Below are 17,573 nucleotides of genomic sequence, written 5' to 3'. Positions count from 1 at the left end.
TACATGTATCAATTATCTCTAAGTAGCTATATCTTTGATAAAAAAACGGTGGTATGTATCTGTTGTTGCACAATCGTGTGGAAGTTGTAGTTCGACAGCCAACTTGTTTGCATCACTGGTCATGACTCATGTAGCAACGGCGCTGCCTGGACAGCTTCAGAGGTTAGTTCTGAACTGTATGTTTGATATCAATAAAACATATTCTGCAACTTTGTATGATATAGTTATCCAGTAAGCTATATGTTGCTAAAATAAAGCTAACGTTAGCGTAGTGCAGCCACCAACATACATTTGTTGTGTTTGCTAGCTAGGCTAATACCCGGCGTTTGTTTTAGAGTCATATGCTAATTTAATGCTAGGTAACTAGCTATCCACGTTGGAGGATGGCTAGCTATGTAAAATGTATGAAGCCGGTTGATGTTAATCACTGAATGATCTGTTTGAATGAACTTCTGATTAGAAGTTAGCTAGCTAGTAACAACAGAGACGGTAACGTTAGACAACTGGCATTGCAACAAACCAACATTGACTTCCGTAATAGAGCGGTTTTCTAATTAGGCCCTACTACGTGATAATTGTTACGCTATAATCACAAAGAATAGATGCCAGCAGTGACTTGAAAAGATGTCAGAAGACGACTACTTCAGCTTCCGTAACGTTATAATATTCCCTCTTAACAAGGAGCTACAATCACACAGGTGCTGCTGACAAATTGCAGGTGAGGTGTCTGGCTATAACCATATTTCTATCGCGCTAACTGTCATAGAAGAGCAACAGCTTCCAGTTCCTGATGAATATGTTGATGCCGTGCTGCTAGAAAAACATGAGAGACAGAACACATAAACTACACTGGACTTAGTGTGGTATATAATTTACCATCAGATCAGCTGATTTGATTTGCGTCTTGAGAAGCCTGTATTTGCCTCTAGTCACCTTAACACTGATATAGTCTAACACATTGTGTCCTGTGTCTCTACTCTGAGTTACAGTGATGGCTGAGGGGAGGACTGGAGAGGACATTGTTTCAGAGTACCTGGACCAGAACCCTCACCTGGTCGAGTGGGTGGAGTCGCTCCGAGGAGTGCATGAGACCAACAAGCAGTGGCACGCCAGACGAGAGTTTTTCCTGAGGAACATGGAGACGTTCCCCACAGTCCAGCCGGGCTTCCCCAGCCCCAGTCTGGACAGGCTGCTCTCACTGTCCATATGTTGGGCCAACCACGTCTTCTTGGGCTGCAGGTATGTGTATCGTAGCCTGGTCCCATATCTGTTTGTGTGGTCTTGTCAACTAGATCTCGAACAGGCTATGTTTGAGGAATGGATAGAGGAACTTTGTTTTAATGGATTTCAATGTTGAGTTTCACTGTAATATAATTTTCACACTTCACACAAAATGTATGCACACACTACTGTAAGTCTCTTTGGATAAAAGCATCTGTTAACTGGCATATACTACAGAGCTGAGCTGAGCTGCACTGGCCTGGCTATGCATCCACCATAGTAGTTGAAACCCTGCTGGAAAGGACAGTGTGAGAAGGAAATATCCGAGCCAGCACAGTATGGTTGGGGTCAGCACTGTTGATAGTGTGAAAAGAGTATTAGTTAGTTACAATGGGGGGTGCTGCTGGTGCTCTTCCATAGGTTCTGGTTTAACATATATTCTCCAGTTTGGACCAACCAGAATGAAAAACTACTACAGTATTCCAATAAAGTAAACCAAGGTAAAACAACAGGAGACTAGGGTCAACTGTCCTAAGGGGACATTCATCTTCTTCTGTTGTTTTGCAGATACCCTCAACCTGTCATGGACAAGATCGAGGAAATGGCAGAGGGAGTGGTTGTCAATGATGCTCCAGTTCGAAAGACGAGAGATGAAATCATGGGGAAAGGAAAGAGGACTGCAGGTATGATTCAGCTGTGTACATACTTGTCATAACTTGTTTGTATTACTTTTTTCCCCCTTCTACTTTTTATTACTACTTGTTATCTAGGACTTTGTATTTGGCATTTGATTCTTGATTGATATTGCACTGCATTGTTAAGGAGAGTTAGCAAGTAAGCATTTCACTGTACCGTTTACACCTATATCCTGTGCACTTGACCAATGAACTTTGATTTGATTTGGATTGAATTTGAAACTATTTGAAAGTTTAGATTTCTTGTATAGTTTGTAGAGTCCAACTTTAAACGTTTTAATTGACGCTAATATTATAGCCCTACTAAAGAAAAGTTGAGTTTGACCAATGGTCTGTCTTTGCTTCAGGGTTGTACAGTATGGTTAACTCATGGCAATACACTGAATGGCAATTACTGTGATAACAGATGCTTTATACCCGTTTCTGTATATTTGTAAGACAATTAAAGTGGGAAAAGTTCTGTACTTCTCCATCAAACATACTGTACATTGTTAAGGTTAGATGAGTCGATGAGTCATCCCTGCAGTATTTTTTTCTGCTGCTTTTGCCAGTGTTGCCCGGGAAGAATCCCATCTCAGTTGTCTTTTATCTTGCTGATTCTCAGGGGGCGGCGACGACGACAGCTGCGTAAAGCGGACCAAGCCTGGGAACCCCTTCAAGCAGGGCCCGCCCCCGCAGGCGCCTGCCGAGCACCAGCCCTTCTTCAACCGCCTTTATAAGGCTGTGGCGTGGAAGCTGGTGTCGGCAGGGGGCTTCGGCCCCAACCTGGACCACTTTGAGATCCTGCGTGCCTGCACCGAGTCATCCAAAGAGAGCCTGAGCTGCGTCTTCGTGCCCCTGAAGGACATCCCCGACCTGCCGGCGGCGCGCACCCAGAAGGAGGGTCAGGTGTGCGAGCTGCGCTGCCAGACAGTCTACCTGGGCACGGGCTACGGGCGTGACGAGGCGGCCGCCAGGTCCATGGCATCCAAGGAGGCCCTCAAGGCCTTCCAGGGGCGCAAGGTGATGGTGAAGATCTGCCGGCGGCGGTTCAATGGGAGGGACGTAGAGGATCTGGTGCTGCTGGATGATCAGCCCAGGAACCCGGGCTTCCCTCCCGCTATCAGCTACCCCTTCCAGCCAGAGCAGCAGGGGGACGGGCCGTCGTAGCACAGCCATGAGGCATAGAGGATCCTCCGGGGGCCTTTCCAGGGTCGTGTTCAGTAGGCCCCAAAATTGAGTAAAACGGGGACATAGGGATGGGGGTTTGAAATAATTTCACAATTTGAATAGTATAATGAATTTTTGTCAGATATTTGAAATTTAGTTTTTTACCTGAGCACTGCTGCGCGATGGAGAGAGGCTGGCGCTCTATTGCTGCAGCTGCAGAGGGGCAAGCAGATGGAGGGTGAGAGACAGACGCCAAGGCAATTCAATGTTATTTATCATCCTATATAACAGTGCTTGTCTTGACTGGAGTAGCCTAGAGAAGCTAGCTAGTTAAGCTAGCCAGCTATAGCTAGCTAGGCTAATTGAGGCCACATGCTGCGCTTTTTCCCCAAACCCATTCAGATAAAACAGCCTATCTGTTGGTTGCATGTTGTAGCCTACTTCTCATTTTGCTAACTTTTAATTCTGTAATTTTATTCCATCTTGCATTGCATTAGTGAACTTTCATTCCACTTGCTACACATTGAGCCTGTTTGCCGCTTTGATTGGCCAACATAAACAACAAGCTACACATGTGAAGGTTACTGGTTGGCTGCCGTCTTTTTATGGGGTGCACCGTGCACGTCATAAAAACTACATTGAAAAGTGAGTTGTTTTATTAAATTAATAATTTGACATGTCATGCATGGTATATCCTTGTATGTAACAATGTCACATGGATATTTTAATTTAGAAAAAGCAGTTTCTGTGTAAAATTGGCCTATATTTATTTTCTTCTCGCAAAAATGTATATGCATACAAGTATTCGAATACTAACGTCCGTTCGAATATTCTAATAACCGTGCACATCCCTAATGGGGAGGAACTAACTCTCCTGGACTCATTTCAGTTTTCCGTTCCAAAACGTTTTGCTACTCTGTGCCCTGGTATTTAGAAGTTATGTGGGTTTGAATGGAGCTGCTCTATGAGTCATACAGTACCACTGTGTGCACTGAATGGATGGACTTAATGCATCATCACCACCACTTAGTAGTTTTTACGCTTTTATTATTCTTGAGTAGCCTATACCCAGTTCTTGTTCCATAGGTCATTTGGATTCCTTCAGAGTGGGGATTGTAAGAAGTTTAGACCCTTTTAGTATCGGTTGTGCCTGCCTGCTGCCTACCACAATGGAGAAATGTACACAGGTCGTAAGGGTGTGGTTTACAATATGTCACTACATTTTCCCTCCCTTTGTTTGGGTCTATAGTCACAGCATGCACTTTCCTTCTATGTCCTCTGTAGTTCAGTGCTCCGGGGTGAAGTTCCCCCTAGGTACAGATCTAGGATCAGCTTCCTCTCCCTCAATCCTAACCTTAGCCATTAGTGGGGAAAATGCTAAACTGACCCAGGATCAGCCTCTAGGGGCAACTTAACCCTACACCTAGCTCAGGACTATGGTGGATGTGTGCGGCTGCACTCGGTCTGACCCTCAAGCCATTTAATCAGCTATCTGATTAACAACCCGACCACTAGACAAGGGACATTTCTACCGTTTATCAATACCATTAATAACATGCAACTAATGAACCCTGTGTGGCTCGTCATTAGAGTTTTCTATTGATGCTTCAAATCTCCCTGAGTGATCGCATTAAAAATATTATCCTTTTTTGTTTAATGAAGTTACAATGTTAGTCATGGAGTGAGAATGAAGTATACTTTTGATCATATAACACAGGCTCTAGTATTTAAAATGCAGAAGTCCTCTATGACAGAATAATTATTTGAACTGTTATTTTCTGTTCACAGTAGAATGCATTGTCACTATTAAAACTCAGTGTGTTTGTCTGGATACAAACGTAGACATCTTGTTTAGTTCCTCTACATGATCTAGATCTTGTTCATGATGGGACTTTTACATTCATTTAAAACCACTTTGTTCTATTTTGTGTGAGGAAAGCTGTTGAGAAAATGTTGGCTTTTGTTGTGTTTATTCATTGATTCAATTATTCTAAAGGAGATGATTGGTGTTAAGCCAGGTTCATAGAATTGTATGATATGATGTTTGATAGTGCTCGAGTCTTTACATTAAAAAAATCATTGATGGAAGATTGCTGCTGTAATGTTTTGCTTTTCAAAGCTGAATGACATGAAAAGGGTTGCATTGACGTGTAAATGGCCACAATATTTAGTGACACTGTACATTTCTATAAGCGGTCCCTGTTTCTATATTTTTGTAAATAAAAATAATTTAAAGAATGTTTGTCGTCCAATGATTGGGTCTTATCCACACTGACATGTAGAGGGTGGAACACATTTATCAAAGACTAGAACATACAGTGGGGAAAAAAAGTATTTAGTCAGCCACCAATTGTGCAAGTTCTCCCACTTAAAAAGATGAGAGAGGCCTGTAATTTTCATCATAGGTACATGTCAACTATGACAGACATAATGAGGAAAAAAAATCCAGAAAATCACATTGTAGGATTTTTAATGAATTTATTTGCAAATTATGGTGGAAAATAAGTATTTGGTCAATAACAAAAGTTTCTCAATACTTAGTTATATACCCTTTGTTGGCAATGACACAGGTCAAACATTTTCTGTTGCTGGTATTTTGGCCCATTCCTCCATGCAGATCTCCTCTAGAGCAGTGATGTTTTGGGGCTGTCGCTGGGCAACACAGACTTTCAACTCCCTCCAAAGATTTTCTATGGGGTTGAGATCTGGAGACTGGCTAAGCCACTCCAAGACCTTGAAATGCTTCTTACGAAGCCACTCCTTCGTTGCCCGGGCGGTGTGTTTGGGATCATTGTCATGCTGAAAGACCCAGCCACGTTTCATCTTCAATGCCCTTGGTGATGGAAGGAGGTTTTCACTCAAAATCTCACGATACATGGCCCCATTCATTCTTTTCTTTACACGGATCAGTCGTCCTGGTCCCTTTGCAGAAAAACAGCCCCAAAGCATGATGTTTCCACCCCCCATGCTTCACAGTAGGTATGGTGTTCTTTGGATGCAACTCAGCATTCTTTGTCCTCCAAACACGACGAGTTGAGTTTTTACCAAAAAGTTCTATTTTGGTTTCATCTGACATTCTCCCAATCCTCTTCTGGTTCATCCAAATGCACTCTAGCAAACTTCCGACGGGCCTGGACATGTACTGGCTTAAGCAGGGGGACACGTCTGGCACTGCAGGATTTGAGTCCCTGGCGGCGTAGTGTGTTACTGATGGTAGGCTTTGTTACTTTGGTCCCAGCTCTCTGCAGGTCATTCACTAGGTCCCCCCGTGTGGTTCTGGGATTTTTGCTCACGTTCTTGTGATCCTTTTGACCCCACGTTGTGAGATCTTGTGTGGAGCCGCAGATCGAGGGAGATTATCAGTGGTCTTGTATGTCTTCCATTTCCTAATAATTGCTCCCACAGTTGATTTCTTCAAACTAAGCTGCTTACCTATTGCAGATTCAGTCTTCCCAGCCTGGTGCAGGTCTACAATTTTGTTTCTGGTGTCCTTTGACAGCTCTTTCGTCTTGGCCATAGTGGAGTGTGACTGTTTGAGGTTGTGGACAGGTGTCTTTTATACTGATAACAAGTTCAAACAAGTGCCATTAATACAGGTAACGAGTGGAGGACAGAGGAGCCTCTTAAAGAAGAAGTTACAGGTCTGTGAGAGCCAGAAATCTTGCTTGTTTGTAGGTGACCAAATACTTATTTTCCACCATAATTTGCAAATAAATTCATAAAAAATCCTACAATGTGATTTTCAGGATTTTTTTTTCTCAATTTGTCTGTCATAGTTGACGTGTACCTATGATGAAAATTACAGGCCTCTCATCTTTTTAAGTGGGAGAACTTGCACAATCGGTGGCTGACTAAATCCTTTTTTTCCCCACTGTAGATTATGTCCCAATTACAGTGGCTTGCGAAAGTATTCACCCCCCTTGGCATTTTTCCTATTTTGGCGCCTTACAACCTGGAATTAAAATTGATTTTTGGGGGGTTTGTATCATTTGATCTACACAACATGCCTACCACTTTGAAGATGCTAAATATTTTTTCTTGTGAAACAAACAAGAAATAAGACAAAAAAACAGAACTTGAGCGTGCATAACTATTCACCCCCCCCCAAAGTCAATACTTTATAGAGCCACCTTTTGCAGCAATTACAGCTGCAAGTCTCTTGGGGTATGTCTCTATAAGCTTGGCACATCTAGCCACTGGGATTTTTGCCCATTCTTCAAGGCAAAACTGCTCCAGCTCCTTCAAGTTGGATGGGTTCCGCTGGTGTACAGCAATCTTTAAGTTATACCACAGATTCTCAATTGGATTGAGGTCTGGGCTTTGACTAGGCCATTCCAAGACATTTAAATGTTTCCCCTTAAAACACTAAAGTGTTGCTTTAGCAGTATGCTAAGGGTCCTGCTGGAAGGTGAACCTCCATCCCAGTCTCAAATCTCTGGAAGACAGAAACAGGTTTCCCTCAAGAATTTCCCTGTATTTAGCGCCATCCATCATTCCTTCAATTCTGACCAGTTTCCCAGTCCCTGCCAATGAAAAACATCCCAACAGCATGATGCTGCCACCACCATGCTTCACTGTGGGGATGGTGTTCTCTGGGTGATGAGAGGTGTTGGGTTTGCGCCAGACATCGCGTTTTCCTTGATGGCCAAAAAGCTCAATTTTAGTCTCATCTGACCAGAGTACCTTCTTCCATATGTTTGGGGAGTCTCCCACATGCCTTTTGGCGAACACCAAACGTGTTTGCTTATTTTTTTCTTTAAGCAATGGCTTTTTTCTGGCCACTCTTCCGTATAGCCCAGCTCTGTGGAGTGTACGGCTTAAAGTGGTCCTATGGACAGATACTCCAATCTCCGCTGTGGAGCTTTGCAGCTCCTTCAGGGTTATCTTTGGTCTCTTTGTTGCCTCTCTGATTAATGTCCTCCTTGCCTGGTCTGTGAGTTTTGGTGGGCGGCCCTCTCTTGGCAGGTTTGTTGTGGTGCCATATTCTTTCAATTTTTTAATAATGGATTTAATGGTGCTCCGTGGGAGGTTCAAAGTTTCAGATCTATTTTTATAACCCAACCCTGATCTGTACTTCTCCACAACTTTGTCCCTGACCTGTTTGGAGAGCTCATTGGTCTTCATGGTGCCGCTTGCTTGGTGGTGCCCCTTGCTTAGTGGTGTTGCAGACTCTGGGGCCTTTCAGAACAGGTGTATATATTCTGAGATCATGTGACAGATCATGTGACACTTAGATTGCACACAGGTGGACTTTATTTAACTAATTATGTGACTTCTGAAGGTAATTGGTTGCACCAGATCTTATTTAGGGGCTTCATAGCAAAGGAGGTGAATACATATGCATGCACCACTTTTCCGTTAATTATTTTTTTGAAAGAAGTTACTTTTTTTATTTGACTTCACCAATTTGGACTATTTTGTGTATGTCCATTACATGAAATCCAAATAAAAAGCCATTTAAATTACAGGTTAATGCAACAAAATAGGAAAAACGCCAAGGGGGATGAGTACTTTTGCAAGGCACTGTATCTCACCTTCCTGCCAAAGTGTGCACTTGTTAACTTACCTTCTCTGATTTTTAAAGGAAATTACTGATCGGCCCATAACAAATATCGTGAAAACTCCCACTAGCCCATGCCTCCACCAATCCAATGTTTTTAGATTTGTGTGAACGAGTGCACACTTCAGGAGAAAGGAAATGTTATTGGGATGCACCCACAGTTTGGGGTGATTATGGTAAGGTTGGGTTGCCATCAAGTCTTTGGGGTTTTAATTCAGATAGTTGTAGCCTTATTGATTATTCACTGATAGATTATTTCAATTAATCCATACAGGTTTTGGAGAGGTGCAGGGGGCTGCCACACTTATAATAATAATATAATAATATGCCATTTAGCAGCCGCTTTTATCCAAAGCGACTTACAGTCATGCGTGCATACATTTTTTTTTTGTGTATGGGTGGTCCCGGGGATCGAACCCACTACCTTGGCGTTACAAGCACCGTGCTCTACCAGCTGAGCTACAGAGGACCACTTGGCGCCTGGGGAGCTGTTGTTGTAGGGTGTTAAGTGCCTTGCTCAAGGGCACAACGGTTGCTGGCTCGTCTCCCTAACCACTAGGCTACCTAGGCCCCATGTAGTATGTCTCAAGCATAATGACTCAGGGTAATGAAAACACATGCTAGGATATATTGAACATACAATGTTCTTGCCATCCACTTTCTCCCATTATAGTCCCAAGAGTCTGCTACTGATTGACAAGTAATTGTGCCTAGTCACTCTCCCTGACATCTTCATTAAGTTTTTCTCTCAATAGCCGTAATAATTATGTAATAGATGCACCAATCAAAATGAATTTTGAGTCACCCTTGGTCGACTCCTTATTCCCGTTTAATAGGTGTTAGTTGCTTTACAAGCCAAATCAAGTCATTATAAATCTTGATGTTGATTTAATTGGCATATTGGTGGCCGACCTCATCCTGACCCACCGCTGTCTAGTCTTGCATCACCACCATAGCGTTTCCTTCAGGTTGTTGTAGCACTGCTGGAGAGTCATGAGGTGTTTACGCTACTCACAGCTAGTTAACCCACCACCATAGCGTTTCCTTCAGGTTGTTGTAGTACTGCTGGAGAGTCATGAGGTGTTTACGCTACTCACAGCTAGTTAACCCACCACCATAGCGTTTCCTTCAGGTTGTTGTAGCACTGCTGGAGAGTCATGAGGTGTTTACGCTACTCACAGCTAGTTAACCCACCACCATAGTGTTTCCTTCAGGTTGTTGTAGCACTGCTGGAGAGTCATGAGGTGTTTAAGCTACTCACAGCTAGTTAACCATGGAATATGTTCCTTTAGATATACACTGAGTATACAAAACATGAAGAACACCTGCTCAATATTAGGAAGGTGTTCCTAGTGTTTGGTATACTCAGTGCATAATACTTAATGAGTGAAGGAAAAAGGATGTTTTAGCACAGCGTGGTTACATACCATATGTATGTAGCATGATTGTAACAACATGGCATGAACACATAAGGTCAACAAGGCATTGAGGGTAATTTGGAATGAGCATTATTAGGATGTGATGGGGAATTTAATCTGATGGAAAAGTTTTCTGTACAACCCACAGATGGTGTTTCATAGATAGCAATCACACTCACATACATGAGTGCATCTGACCCTTGACAATTTGATAAGTCAAATCTTTTAATTGTATCTGTCTCACTCCCTATCAAATAAATACATATACCAAGGTCAGAACTAGCAACAGAGCAAAATACTGCATGGAAGACAATGCTGTGTATAGGTTATGTAAATAAGCCAGCTGCTGCATAATTTGCTATGTGATCTGATTTCTCTGGCTCAAAACAGCCCACTTGTCATTTTTTTATTTTAGCAGACGCTCTTATCCAGAGCGACTTACAGTTAGCGAGTGCATACATTTTCATACTGGCCCCCCGTGGGTAACGAACCCACAACCCTGGCGTTGCAAGCGCCATGCTCTACCAACTGAGCTACAGGGGACTTTATTTGTGTTTTGGGCTTAAAATGACCCGTATTTGTCAAGCTCCATTATTAACTACCATGTTTGCCCTCACATCTGAAGTGTCAGCCCAATAGTTATTTAAAGGCCCAGTGCAGTGAAAAAATGGATTTTCCTGTGTTTTATTTATATTTCCATACTAAAAAAATTATGATAATGCCCTTTTAGTGTAAGAGCTGTTTGAAAAGTGCCTGAAATTTCAGCCTGTTTTGGCAAGTCCTAGCAAAAACAGTCCTAGCAAAATTCTTGCTTGAGAAATGTATCATTTCTAAGAAGCTATTTTTGTTTGTTTTCAATTAAAATGGTTAAAAATAATCACAGTAAGGTACTTAACTGTTACCCAGAAATTATTTGATATTGAGATAAAAACAGCTGCATTGAACCTTTAACCTTTAAAGTGCCATGAAAACATTCCATCATTATCTACAGATGAAAAAGCATCATACACAATTCCAAATACAATATCCACTAATATCCTGAGGACCTTTGGGCTGTTGCCATCAGGCCCTGCTGCCTTATATGCTGAGGATATATCTCAGCTCACACATGCCCCGGTCAGAAGTGTTCAAAAGGAGGGAGTTGTCCTTCTCCATTGTCACTCTAACTGGAGAGACAGGTTTGGGAGATTTGTTTGCGATGCGAAATCATTGAGATTGTCCCACTGTTGGGCGTCAATTTAACTGGTGGGACCTGGGCCCCAGTCTCCCACTCGGGAAACCAACGTGATTTTAAGTTGCAGGCAGGGCTACCTCAGCATGTCCAACTCACCTTGACTTCACCTGCTCTCAATAATAATCAGAAAAGCCACAGTATGACCACTAGGTGGACTTCATAAGACATGCACTAACAATATGCTAAATCAGTGTCAGTTCAAGTAAATGTAATAGTGCATTATTTTTGGGGGGCTTGAACTCACAACCTTCTGCACAACAACACTCGCCACTCTGAGCCAACTCCTGTGCTCTGTTGGCTAAGATGTATGGCTTTGAGTGGAATGTGTTCTTGTGCCAAAGACTGAGAGTTTGAGCTCTGCCCTGGGCAGAACTAAATGCACTCTGCCAGTGGCGTGTATTCATGGATGCCAAGGGAAGCCAGGCTTCCCCAAAAAACTGCCAATCAGCAGTGAGCTAAACTAAGTGAGCTCAACTGTGAATGGTCCAGGCACACAAAAAAAAAGTGTCAAAGGAAGCAAGCCAGTTTGGATTTGGCGTCACTCCTATCAAATGGCATTGAGAGCATATGTCATCGACAGAATCAACTTGAATTGTTGCATCTCGTTGTGTTGTTTTCCTCCGGTGGCTAGCTAGCTAGCTAGCTAAAATTGGCCCGTTCCTAAATTAGCCATGGATGGAGATAGGGATTTGGATTTACTTAATTCTCCATATGGCGATTCTGATCCAACCATTAATTCATACATTGTGACCCTGGCCTGAGAGCATGGATGTTCAATATGTAGCTAGATTTAGAAGATTACTGTTAACTAGCTAACATTGCCCATGAAAGGAAGTTTGTCTAGCAAGCAAACATTTTAGCCAGGTAAAAAATAAAAGCGTGTACTGATGTAATAGATTGTTTTGTCAACATGAAAGAGAGGAGGATGGCATTGGCGTTTCTCTACAAGTAGGGTGAGTCAACATGTTTTTTGTACTTGCATACACACGCACACTCACACAGAAATCAGAACCATGGACAGCGACGTTATATTTTGCTTACCTTGATTGGACTAAATTGTTTTTGGTATCTTTCAGTTGCGGCCTGTCATTCAGGGTTTTGAGCTACACCTGTTTAGCTCAAAAAATTATAACAAAAAAAGATATACAGTACCAGTCAAAAGTTTGGACACACCTACTCATTCAAGGGTTTTTCTTTATTTTTACAATTTTCTACATTGTAGAATAATAGTGAAGATATCAAAACTATGAAATAACACATATGGAATCATGTAGTAACCAAAAAAGTGTTAAACAAATCAAAATATATTTTTTATTTGTGATTCTTCAAATAGCCACCCTTTGCCTTGATGACAGCTTTGCACACTCTTGGCATTCTCTCAACCAGCTTCACCTTGAATGCTTTTCCAACAGTCTTGAAAGAGTTCCCACATATGCTGAGCACTTGTTGGCTGTTTTTCATTCACTCTGCGGTCCGACTCATCCCAAACCATCTCAATTTGGTTGAGGTCGGGGGATTGTGGAGGCCAGGTCATCTGATGCAGCACTCCATCACGCTCCTTCTTGGTAAAATATCCCTTACACAGCCTGGAGGTGTGTTGGGTCATTGTCCTGTTGAAAAACAAATGATAGTCCCACTAAGCCCAAACCAGATGGGATGGCGTATCGCTGCAGAATGCTATGGTAGCCATGCTGGTTAAGTGTGCCTTGAATTCTAAGTAAATCACAGACAGAGTCACCAGCAAAGCACACCCACACCATAACACCTCCTCCTCCATGCTTTACTGTAGGAACTACACATGCGGAGATCATCCGTTTACCCACACTGCGTCTCACAAAGACATAGTGGTTTGAACCAAAAATCTCAAATTTGGACTCCAGACCATAGGACACATTTCCACCGGTCTAATGTCCATTGCTTGTGTTTCTTGGTGTAGCAGTGGTAAGGATTCACTCCATGCTGCTGAAAAGAAAGCTCTGCTGTTGGGACAGCTTTATGTAGGCCCTAACATTTTGTGGGCACCTTTTGTCACCTTTATAGTGCAATTAATGTATTGTTTAGTGTTGTGTTGTGGCTTTACTGGCATGCATTAAAACACTTTGGGGGGAGTTTGCCCCACCAAGATTTACATGCTAAAATCGCCACTGGTATATTTTAGTTGTCACTGGACTAAGCATAGGTGATTTGATGATGTTGAAATGTTGAAGTTGAAATGGTGCTGGAATAGTGGAGGAAGCTCCTGTTTTCTTTGCGACTTGCAGCAACACTCTCAGTATAGTTCTAAATCAATAGTTGTTTAGTGGCCCGAAAATGTCGGAAACATTAACTTGCTTGACCATGCTGTAGGTCATTTAACTGTTTGTTACATGCAATATGCTTTGTGGACTTCACCAGACAGAAGTTGCTCTCCGGTTTTGTGATGAAACAAAGGTGTGGTTTAATTTATTCTGCTACTGTGTCTTCGTATTGTCTCAGCCTTCAGGCCTATATATCACGGTTGCAAGGCATATGAACTAACAGGTTATAGAGCAAAGAACGCAATTATCACAACACACAGGTTGTAAAATTGCTTTTTTTTCTGGCTTCCCCAGTGATTTTACCTACGAACCGCTACATGTTAAATCATAGAGACATATACAGATATCACGCCTGTTGTAGGCCTACTTCATTGGAGGAGATAGATTTGATTTATCTCTCCACTATTGACTTAACATTGTTTATGACCAGGCTCTTTGCAGGAAAGTAAGTTAGATGTGCGTCAGTGCATGCCATTAACATTGCCATCAGCAGGTAACTTTCAGATTATGGTCCTTCTTCCAGTCTCATTCATCATCACCGTCCAGAGTGGGCTTCTCGGTGTGTGCATCCATCAGACTATACTGTCAACCAGAGAGTTCCCCCTCCAGCGATCTATTAAATATTAATGAACATAAAGGAAACGAATGTGTAGAGAAGGAACACCATGTGGGTGTTTCACATGGGGATGTGTGAAACTCTGGGCTCGAGCCTAGGTATGAGCCGAATCAGGAAGAAGCGGTACTCGCTAGGCAAGCTGCGTGACGTCCGTTACGGATGGTGCCATGACTCGGATCTGCAGTTGCGCTCAGATCAATGCTGGGGTTGCTGTGGAGTAAGTTTGGGGGGTGAATGTAGCACATGGGTATGTGTGAAACTCACTCCATAGCCTGAAGTGTCCCCACTTGCGCCGCAGAATGTCTTACTTGCGACTGGAGAGACGCTTCAGGAGGGCGGACGGTGTGTTTGAAAGGCAGGCGCCAAATAGACCGAAATAACATTCTGTGAGTTTCCTGAGGCAGAGTTTATTTGTTGTAGAACGCAACACATTTATTATTAATGAGACGTGGGCCCATCAGGGAAGAGAGAGGAGAGGAATCAGAGAGACATCCTGGACAAGTGTGAGGGATGGAGGGCCCGAGAAGGAGATGGAGAGATCAACCGCAGTGGGAGAGCCTTGGAGGATGGGTAAAATTTTAGCTATTTGGGTATGTGGTGTTGTGAGGCAGGTGGGATGGAGATGGATGTATAGAGAGGTAAGGGAAACACAGACTGAGGTGAGACTATGTTTGAGAGATTGTCACACATACTGTATACAGAGAACGTTCAACAATCCACAACTGTGATCTATGTCAGCAATCCTCCCTACTGCCTTACAACACCTGTCTTGGCCGTCACCGATTGCGTGTATGTAATTAGCTGATATGGTAAAACTTGTTTAAGGCTGTGACCTCACAGCCTAAAAATGGCCTACTATTCAGTCCTATGTTTGAATCAGAAAGAAATATTGGTGTGATAGTATGGGAGAGGATGTGTTCCAACTGGCACCCTATTTCCTATACAGTGCATTACTTTTGACCAGAGTCCATCAACAACAACTTGATTTGCCTTCATCAACAACTTGATTTGCTGTTTCATGTTACCCTTGTAATTGCACCTAAAATCCACAACATATTTTGCAAACACCAACTTTCAGGTTTGTGAACCACTTTGGGTGGTACAGAATGGAAATATGGTGTTTAAAATCCTCAAACCAGCTTCAAACACACAGTTTTGGTGCATTACTTTTTGTAATTAAAGGGTTGGAATTCTCCCTCTCTCTCTCTCTCTTTGCATTGTTGTGAGGTAACCAACAATGCAAAGAGCGAGAGCGAGAGAGACTGTTGACACCCCAAAAAAGCCTGGAGTGACACCAATGCTTCTATGGAAAAACACCACAAGGGTTGCAAATAGTTCAATAACACACTTATTTATTTATGTTTATCCACTTCAAAACCATAAAATATTCTCTACATGTGTAACTATTGCAATTATATAACTTGTATTTATCTTAAGGAAGGTAGTGTAAATGTCTAAAGCTCTAAGTAAATACTATTTATTAGATAAAACACATTTTTATACACTACTATTCTGTTTATGTCTGGCCATATCTCCACTTGGCCTAAGAAATGCTATTTAATTCTCAGGCCAGACAAGACTCCGCTCTCATGAATCCATGTACTTCATGACTAATGTTATTGGTAGGTATCCCAGTACATCGACCTTATTTTTTTACTTCGATAGTTTGTAGGAAATAACCCATACCAGTATCGCATACAGCATTGCGCATCATCTTTATGCATGTGGATCATGAAATTCTTGGAGCAAACAGAGACCACTCAGGCTGCTTTACAAAACAAGATAGAACGCTGTTTATTCATATCACAACTCATTTTTGGTTACAGAAACATCCAGTTGAAAATAAAATATTTCATAAGTTCAAAATAAGCCTTTTTGGGGTTTGGACAATCTTTCAGAATGCAACCTGTCACTCTCCCGATAATCGTATATTGTAGTATCATAACAATACTACTATATCACATGTCGTTCTGATGTAACAGTTTTAGTTTGCCATCAATTTACATTCAGACCGATTCAGACCAATTCAATTCACAAGCACTTGAGCAGATAAGAGTTGCAGAATGCTCCGCGAGGACAGTCGCACATTTTGCCGATTCTCGCGCCCTTTCTCACTGCGCACTGCTCTCCAACGTCGCACTGAAAAGAGAAGGTAAACAAAATAAGACCGTGTGTGACATTTTTGCCAACAGATGCAAAGGTCTATGGGGCCATATCCACCTGTCACCACATCAGATCACATCATCCACAAAACATGGCACATGAAAGCATTTAGTGAAAGTTAAAATGTTGAAATTTAGTTTTACGCGCCAGTTTAGACAATACATTTTTAGAAGTATAGGTCTTTCCATTTTTAGAAGCTTCGTTCAAATTGTTATATTTACGGTAGGGACTTGGCCGAATTTCTTTTCCCAGAACGGAAGTCTCTTGGTCTGCAGCTTTTTAAGAACGTCATGTAGTGCTCCAAGCTGTGGGAAATATGGAATATGGACACATTAGAATGAGAAATCCTTCCAAAGCAGACCTCTCCAATAGACAAACAGCTAATGCTTATCAATCAATAAAGTCGCACGTTTTACTTTTAACCTAGATAGAAACTTACCAGTTGCTTTTCGTTGGTCAAGTTCGGATCTTTGGGGTAGAAGTCTCTCACACTTCTTGTGTCGAGGTCCAATTCGGAATCCGAATAGTCAATTTCAGCACTAAGAACGATGGACAGCAACACCGCGCAAACCACCGCTCTGGTCCATAGTCTGGAACTTTCCATGGTCCTTAAGAGATTGCGCACAGTAGAAGATATCTTTCGTCTCCAAGAGGTCCTGTTCAAATACTCCAGTTACCGCAATACAAACACCCTTTATCTGTTTACAGCCGTAACCGATGTCTGTGGCTTCCGTTGTGCCACCTTAACCATAGATGTTTCATACGTAAGCGAGATGGCGTGGGTGAGTCATTGCGTAAAGTTGGCTGGCTTGTCATTGCGTAAAGTTGCGGGCGCTCCTACAAGGCATAGCCTACTCTCTTTTTTTTTCTTTTTTTTTGACGACATGAGATGTTTTCTATGACATGGTATGTGCCAGAAATAGCACCTCGATATTCATGCTGGACGGGATGACGAGGTCCATTTGGAGAGGGGTCAGTTTTTGGCAGAGGAAAGACGGAAGAAACAGTGTACCTCAGGTAGAGCATGGCGCTTGCAACGCCAGGGTTGTGGGTTCGATTCTCACGGAGGACCAGTACAAAATGTATGCACTCAGAACTGTAAGTCGCTCTAGATAAGAGCGTCTGCTAAATGACTCAAATGTAAATGTAATGTAAATAGTTATGCTATATCAGTGTAAGATAGTAGCGTTGCGCGTTAATTACTAGTGTAATTGCAAAAA

At 42.3% G+C, this 17,573-nt stretch overlaps 2 protein-coding genes across 5 annotated transcripts; one reads left to right on the top strand and one right to left on the bottom strand.

Annotated features, from left to right (window-relative positions):
• Positions 1-7: 7 nt before the first annotated feature.
• On the top strand, positions 8-5,303 carry LOC121582999 (CDKN2A interacting protein). 4 transcript variants are annotated; one of them, XM_041899210.2, is made up of 5 exons: positions 119-162; positions 682-718; positions 990-1,239; positions 1,789-1,904; positions 2,521-5,303. In XM_041899210.2, exons 3-5 carry the CDS (start codon positions 992-994, stop codon positions 3,063-3,065), a joined length of 909 nt encoding a protein of 302 aa, XP_041755144.1. In that variant the 5' UTR covers positions 119-162; positions 682-718; positions 990-991; the 3' UTR covers positions 3,066-5,303. The 4 variants fall into 4 exon arrangements, with proteins under 4 accessions (XP_041755141.1, XP_041755142.1, XP_041755144.1 ...); XM_041899207.2 differs by lacking the exon at positions 682-718 and having other exon boundaries at positions 8-176; XM_041899208.2 differs by lacking the exon at positions 682-718 and having other exon boundaries at positions 87-162.
• A 10,653-nt stretch (positions 5,304-15,956) lies between these two features.
• On the bottom strand, positions 15,957-17,150 carry LOC121583441 (cocaine- and amphetamine-regulated transcript protein). Its single transcript, XM_041899606.2, has 3 exons — positions 16,793-17,150; positions 16,575-16,658; positions 15,957-16,329 (listed from the first exon to the last, which is right to left on the bottom strand). Exons 1-3 carry the CDS (start codon positions 16,955-16,957, stop codon positions 16,222-16,224), a joined length of 357 nt encoding a protein of 118 aa, XP_041755540.2. The 5' UTR covers positions 16,958-17,150; the 3' UTR covers positions 15,957-16,221.
• Between the last annotated feature and the right edge of the window lie 423 nt (positions 17,151-17,573).

Source organism: Coregonus clupeaformis, chromosome 30 (assembly GCF_020615455.1).
Source record: "Coregonus clupeaformis isolate EN_2021a chromosome 30, ASM2061545v1, whole genome shotgun sequence".
In the NCBI taxonomy this organism is placed as follows: Eukaryota; Metazoa; Chordata; class Actinopteri; order Salmoniformes; family Salmonidae; genus Coregonus; species Coregonus clupeaformis.
This window is presented reverse-complemented; position numbering and strand designations above follow the sequence as displayed.

Bases quoted from the DNA above. Each gene is read 5' to 3' on its own strand.
- LOC121582999 (XM_041899207.2), top strand. From the start codon at position 122: ATGACTCATGTAGCAACGGCGCTGCCTGGACAGCTTCAGAGGTTAGTT. The intron at 177-989 runs GTATGTTTGATA...TCTGAGTTACAG, and splicing joins TCAGAGGTTAGTTCTGAACT to TGATGGCTGAGGGGAGGACT. The intron at 1,240-1,788 runs GTATGTGTATCG...GTTGTTTTGCAG, and splicing joins CACGTCTTCTTGGGCTGCAG to ATACCCTCAACCTGTCATGG.
- LOC121583441 (XM_041899606.2), bottom strand. From the start codon at position 16,957: ATGGAAAGTTCCAGACTATGGACCAGAGCGGTGGTTTGCGCGGTGTTG. The intron at 16,659-16,792 runs GTAAGTTTCTAT...TATTTCCCACAG, and splicing joins TGACCAACGAAAAGCAACTG to CTTGGAGCACTACATGACGT. The intron at 16,330-16,574 runs GTAAATATAACA...TTCTCTTTTCAG, and splicing joins AATTCGGCCAAGTCCCTACC to TGCGACGTTGGAGAGCAGTG.